The following is a 7,007-nucleotide window of genomic DNA, read 5'->3' as shown; positions in this document are numbered from 1 at the left end:
TGGATTTTTATTGACCACCAGCTCACTATCATTACCTGATGTGGAGAAATGGCCTCTTCTTCGGCATCATAAACGCTGCATGGAGGCGTCGGAGTCCATGAGAAAAAAATCCTTTACGCCCACATACTTTCATTTTCACATGGATGTTTCGTTCTGAGTCTCAGCAGCATATCTGCGTGTGTGTGTGTGTGTGTGTGTGTGTGTGTGTGTGTGTGTGTGTGTGTGAGCGTGAGCGTGTGAGTGCGGTTCTGGATGCTTCACACTGGTCGATGTGATTAATTCACACTGGTGCTGTTGCCCACATGCTGATTCCTGCGGGGGTAAATGGAAAATGAATTTCCCAATTAAGAAAACAATTCAATTCTATTGAGCACTGTCGTGGAGTACAAAGGTTATTTGTCTTTACATTGTTGTTATCTTTATCTGCTTTAATTGCTCTAATCCTCTGTCGCACTGTAAGGAGTCATCGGTAAAGGAGTTTTGTGGTCACATAACAAAGCGTGAAGTCACGCTTTATTTTGCCTTCTGGCAACAGAAAATTGACTTTCGCGCTTGTGTATGAATGCTGTTCACATGCACACAGTCCCTCACTGATCTGTGATCCAGTGGCCTTCTCGTTTATCACCCTCCCTCTTACACCTTAGTTGGAAATGATTAAACTTTCGCTGCAAGTCACAAAGCGGAGGAAACCGAAAGTATGAAAGTAGCTTCAAACTTTCGCTTTCGCTCCGAAGAGCGCACTTACTGTTAGGTAGGACTTCTGCATTAAAGTTTACGCGAGGACTGCTTGTCTGAAACTTTTATAAACTTCATTTAATTGCTGTGTTATATTATGATACTCCTGTGATTAAAGTCATCTGTGAAGCTTCAGCATAAATAGTGATATTTTTCCGTCTGCAAGGTGGGGACGTGATTAAACTGCTCGAGCGACACTGCACATGTATCTGACATCTGAGGGTGAAGTTCGGGTCCTGTGAGACAGTCTGAGCCGAAGATGGGGACAGGGGCCAAGATGCACATGAAAGAGTGGCTGATAGCTCAGATAGAGAGCGGGGAATATGAAGGACTGTGCTGGGAAGATGAGGACAAAACCATGTTCAGGATCCCGTGGAAGCACGCAGCCAAGAAGGACTACAGACAGACGGCGGATGCAGCTCTCTTCAAGGTCAACACTTTCTAATCTAAAACATCATGTGTGCATTTTTGTGACCTCAGCTGGGAGTTATGGTCAGTTTTAGTCGGTTTGGAATTTCTTTCGAGAATGAAACCGATCCACTGTCTGATTAGATCAAATGTTCCACTTGTGGCCCAATATGTTTATTAATGTTTAAGTTTAAACACACTATGATGCAAAATAAAACTGTTTTCCTCTCACGCTGGGCCACGTTGAGCTACTAACTTAGGAAACAGGTTTATGATTAGATGTAGACTAAGTTAAAGATAGTGTAGCCGGTTTGTTGTTAATGGCCAAACTATTTTAAAATATGTACTAGGAATGGCTCGTGCTTCTAAAATGTCCTTTTAATCCTGATCAGCTTGCCAAAGTGTCAGTAGTTTCAAATAGACAAGAGCCAGAAGTGCTCAGACAAAATGGATTTGCCTGCATCCAAAAATATCAACAATTTATTATTATTATTATTGTTGTTGTTGTTGTTGTTGTTGTTATCATTATTATCATTATTATCATTATACCATATTTCTGTAAGCTGCAGGGTTGAACTGTGGGTTAGTTTCGGAAGTGTGCCGGAATGATGCGTTCAGGTGCCGTCGTAGATCGACTGAGTAACCTTCCGTAAGAAGTTGCCTCTTCTGCTGTTTTGCAATGTGCTGTTGCAAGACTATGTTGTGTAAAGCTTGGATACTGGTCCAAGAATAACAGATTTTTAACCTGTGGACCTACCAAACGAAATCTTCTTCACGCAAATGAATGAATGAGTTATTATTGATTGAATTTTATCATGAATTTAATGTAAGTGATGTAATGTAAGTAAGTTTGTTACTTTCGATATAATCAGAAGCATTTCACTACTTAAGAAGAAGATGTAGGGCAATGCTAAGCTGAAGATAGACATCTAATTCCACCACTTTTAATTTGTAAGGCACCATGGCAACAGATGGAAAACCAAGGCTCAACACACATGACTGATATAAAAGCGTAGACTATGCGGTATGTGCAGAACTAAACAGAAAGTCACTCCAACCAATTAACTGAACAATTACTGGCTGAACTGCATATCTTAATATCTACTGAACTCATTTTTTCAAGTTCACTCAAGTTCATTGAGGGAGAATTTCTGTTCATGCATGTAATGAACAACCTGCACACATTATTCAGCAACAGTTTGATAAACTCGGAAAGTTCTGTCATATTTTTAAAAATGAAATAAAGATTTTCTTACAGTGCACATTCATTTAGCTGCTTCCGCAATGCTTTCTATGGATTTAGTTAAAAATAATTAACAGAGCAACATAGATTTTAGGGATTCCCTATAAATAGAATAACACTGCATTTGTGTGTTTGTTGAAATAAAGTGTGTTTAACCAGGTGTTCACAACTTCTCCAAACTGTTTCTTTTTCATTAAATCATAACTTTTTCCATATATTTGTTTATGAATAAGCATCTAATGTTTCAGTCCTCTCATTCCAGGCCTGGGCTGTGTACAAGGGCAAGTTCAAGGAGGGGAGGGATAAAGCTGACCCCACCATGTGGAAGACCCGTCTCCGCTGTGCACTCAACAAGAGCACAGACTTCCAGGAGGTCCCTGAACGCAACCAGCTGGACATCACTGAACCCTACAAAGTCTACTTTATTCAGCAGGACAACGGGTCAGCCAGGCCAGCAGGTGAAAACAAAGAAAACTGCTCCTTTCCTTTCATTTCATCTTATTGATCATATCTGAGCTGTTGAGCAGCTGTGTCCTGGTAATACAGAAACCACCAAAAATGAGAGAAAAAGGGTAAATCAAAGCAAACAAAACAAGGAATGAAAGGTTTTTTTTACGGTTTCTGACCTTTTTGTAATCCTTTCGACTGCCAATATAAAAAGTCGTTTTTGTGTCTCATTTTTGTTCCCGCTCGTTACTCCTCAGAGCCGCCCCAGACAAAGGATCAAGCGATCATCCAGGCTAAGAGGTCCGCACGGAGCCCTGGCTTTCCAGACAGACAGGTAAACTCAAAGCATACAGCCAATGAGCTGCAAACTGACAAAATGTAACTCTGAACCTCTTGCTAAGAACATTGTGAGTACAGTCAGTTTCTTAATAAATAGAAAAATAGGGCATATTGTTCCTCTTGTATTATTATTATTATCATTATTATTATTATTATTACCAAGAAATCTGCCATCTCATGCTAGAAAATAAAGAAAATATGCACATCGGTCCAGTCCTATGCCAAACTTTGAACATTAAATAAACAAACATTTAGACCTACTCAGGCGTAAGAGTTCAGCATCAGAGTTTATTCGAAGTTTTAAAAACAAGTCAGATGAAAATCAGATTTGAAAGTCCTAAATTTTGTTTGGAGAAAAATGAGATGATTCCAGTAAAAAGTTTAGGTGAAACCGTTCTCTGCAGCTCTTTCTCTTCACCTTTTTTTGATTTTTCAACCGCCATGAATCATTAAAGTCCAAACTGTTAAAATCCCACGCACAGGGGGGTTTAACCATGTATTGTTTATGTAATTGCTTTGGGGTGCTTGCGTTCGTGGAAGCATTTTTCTGAGCTGTCCACAACTGAGGACTTTACACTGCGGTGAACAACAGTGCCTTCAGCAGGAGCAGGAAACTCAGCTTTTGGGGTTTGGGGGAAAGTCAGATCTCATAAAAATTCATCTTTTCCTTCAAAAAAGTCTTAGCTATAAACCTCATGCTATGTGTACCTAATTTGTGTTTCTGTTTTTGCAGATTCAGAATCAAAACGCATCATTTCAAGCAAGCAAAGAAGAAGAGGGAAAACCACTGACTGGTAAGGCTTACACACACAAACTGGTCCAGTTTTATAGAACGGTTGTGGAGGAACATGCACATAAATGCCAGAAAGGCAATCCTCCCTCGTGGATTTTACTTGAACTTTTTATCCTGGTCAAAATATTCATGTTGGCACAGTACTGCTGGCATTGGGATTGTCACAGACAAGAAAACATATGTCTTGTCACCACAACTGAAACTCCTCCGGCATGATATCTTTCAAGGGGAGACGGATAAAAAAGCTAGTAAAAGTATGGCTATGGGCAAAGAAGGCCCTCTTTTGTCCAATACAGATCCCTACTTGTAGTTGGCCTTGTCCCAATCATGGGTTTAAGTAAGAGTACCATGCTGGATGGGACTTGAATGTTTGCTTTCAAGGGCCCCATCTTTGCCCCACATGGGCAGACATATTTGGGGCCTATATGGATCTAATTGAAACCATTCGGTTTGCTCGCAGCCTCATCACGACCTCATGTTGGGCCCACAGGCACATGGTGGTGGACTTCAATAATCTTCTAATCTAATCTGCTTGTATACATTTTGAGAAAGTATTGACTTTGTAATGTTTCTGTCCTTCTTTAGAGAATCTGATGAGGGAGCACATGTACTGTGAGCCCACAGGACAAAAACCTCAAAATCAGAGCCCATCTCTGATGACCTTCATCAGCCCTGCACTCACTATATCAGGTAAGAAAGCTTCTGGGAATATGCACAGAAACAGAACCAGCTAAACATGGCACTGGCCTTTGCACTGCACGACCTGGCACACAAACTGCATTTTGTGTGCACAGACTTTCGTATGGAGGTGACGTTGTTGTACCACGGCCAGAGGGTGATGAAAGCGACCACCAGGAGTCCAGACGGGTGCTTCATCTTACAGGGTTGCGTCCCCTTGGGAAACGAACGTATCTACGGGCCCTGCACCGCCCAGCAGCTCTCCTTCCCTTCCCCGGGCTCCGTATCCCTGCCGTCATGCATGGCTGAAGCAATGAACCGCCTTCTTTGTCATCTGGAGAAGGGTGTGCTATTATGGGTGGCCCCAGATGGGGTGTTCATCAAGCGGTTCTGCCAGGGCAGGGTGTACTGGAGCGGTCCCATGGCCCAGCATGCTGACCGGCCCAACAAGCTGGAGCGAGAGAAGACCTGCAAACTGCTCGATATACCTGCGTTTCTCAACGGTGAGGCAGCGCGTGCATATCTGAACAGAACAACAAATAAATATGCAACAACAGCTACCAGAAAGTAGTTAGAACTCATTAGCGACCAGTAAGTCATATAACTCTATCTGGAACAGAATGTGAGCTATTCAAAGAGAGGCAGGTTGTTTGGGAGTAAAAAGGATGAAAAATGCCACATTATTGCTCGACGGAAAGAGGCAATGCGTTTATATTGTCACATTTGAATTTTCCAATATGAAATGTTTGTGTACAGAGCTCCAGAGCTGTTTACAGGGGAAGGGGCCGGCACCTTCTTATGAGATTGAGCTCTGCTTCGGAGAGGAGTATCCAGACCCCAGCGTACTTAAAACCAGGAAGCTGATCATGGCGCAGGTGGGTGGAAAACGGGCGAAGATTGCACCCTGGATGCACGTGTTTTGATTTCATATCTGCCCTGTAAGCCAGGGCTGCAGTTCAAAAATGCTTTTTCACATTCAGATTTTTACCTCACAAGGACTCTCAACACTGTGAAACGCTCCCTTTAGATTTTCTACTGTTTTATTATTATTAGAGAATTTACTAATTGGCTTTTTCATCAGTTACCGAGTTCCGAGAGAGAGAGACCAGAGTTACACTCAGACTTGAGATGTGGTGCCCAATCTCTTTCCCTTGGCGGCCCAAAATTGAAATTTAATGGTGGGCCTCAGGCCAAAAGCAAAGACCTTATTGTATTGTACTGTGTTGTATTGTTTTGTTTTGTTTTATTAAGATGCAAAATGGTACGAGGATCCCAAGTTCTCTGAGCAGACTGACTTCCTGCACAGTGTCACTCACACGCCTGCTGTGCTCTGACTATGAAAAATAAATAAATAGGGATCCTACATATTTAAAAAAAAAAAAAAAATTACCTCACAAAACATAAAACAGCATAAACAGTGATTGACATTATAATTTTTTCAAAATTAATTTTCAAGGTTTTTTTTTTTTTTTTTGCTAGAAACACACGGTGGTCCAAACTGAACCTTAAGGGGGACCATTTCTGGCCTGCGGACCCCACTTTGCACAGCCCTGGAGTGATGTAACCAGGGATGTCAAAGGATTGATCAGACATTTAAATTCCTCAAGTGCCAAACAAGCTTGGACTCACAAACCTCTGCGCGTTTTAAAACACGTTGAACAGCATATCAACTCTTTGATGTATAACAATCCAGGCAGAACCTGATACACTAATTCCTGTGTGACTGCTGCCCGTCAGTCCGAGTGTAGAGGTAACATTTTCGATCACCAGTAGAGGTCCTCAGAAGCATACTGATTTGTGTACTACACTGTCTTCTGCTGGCCAGGTGGTGCCCTTGTTTGCAGTGGAACTGCTGCAGAGGTTCAACTTGGGAGAGACGGAGGAGAAGCGGCCGACTCCCACCTCCAACACAGAAGAAGAGAAGATGTAGGAAGACAGAGAAAGCTATCCTGCGCCACGGTAGCCATGAACAATTTACAAGTGGATTACTTTGTAAGTGGATAGCTTTGTTTCTTCCCTGCCATCATCATGAACATCCTAAGAGTGGAGCAAAAACACAGAGTATCATCAGTGGGGATGTATATATGATAAAGAAACAATGGACTGTATGCCTAGTCGCAATTTATAAAGAAATCCATTTCCTTTATTTTGCCTTATATTGATTTTTTTCCCGTCCACCATGCAGCCGGACTGGTCAGAGTTATCAGTTGCGATTAAAGCAAATATTTTGCTTAACCTAATAAAACATGCTGATAACAAATTTTTAATGTAAAAAACAATCTTTGTGAGCCATATTCTGCATATGCATTAAATGATAATTTAAGTATATATTAGTATATTATTAGAACACATGCAGATGAAAGA

At 41.5% G+C, this 7,007-nt stretch overlaps 1 protein-coding gene across 1 annotated transcript; it reads left to right on the top strand.

Moving 5' to 3' along the window:
• Window positions 1–719: 719 nt before the first annotated feature.
• On the top strand, window positions 720–6,887 carry irf10 (interferon regulatory factor 10). The gene is made up of 8 exons (XM_070968083.1): window positions 720–1,165; window positions 2,649–2,844; window positions 3,091–3,167; window positions 3,906–3,966; window positions 4,551–4,655; window positions 4,760–5,146; window positions 5,400–5,518; window positions 6,469–6,887. The coding sequence occupies exons 1-8, from the start codon at window positions 995–997 to the stop codon at window positions 6,571–6,573; spliced, it is 1,221 nt and encodes a 406-aa protein (XP_070824184.1). The 5' UTR covers window positions 720–994; the 3' UTR covers window positions 6,574–6,887.
• Window positions 6,888–7,007: the final 120 nt, after the last annotated feature.

Source organism: Chaetodon trifascialis, chromosome 8 (genome assembly GCF_039877785.1).
Source record: "Chaetodon trifascialis isolate fChaTrf1 chromosome 8, fChaTrf1.hap1, whole genome shotgun sequence".
NCBI lineage: Eukaryota > Metazoa > Chordata > Actinopteri > Chaetodontiformes > Chaetodontidae > Chaetodon > Chaetodon trifascialis.
Note: the sequence above shows the minus strand (reverse complement) of the source record. Positions and strands in the feature narration are given on the sequence as shown.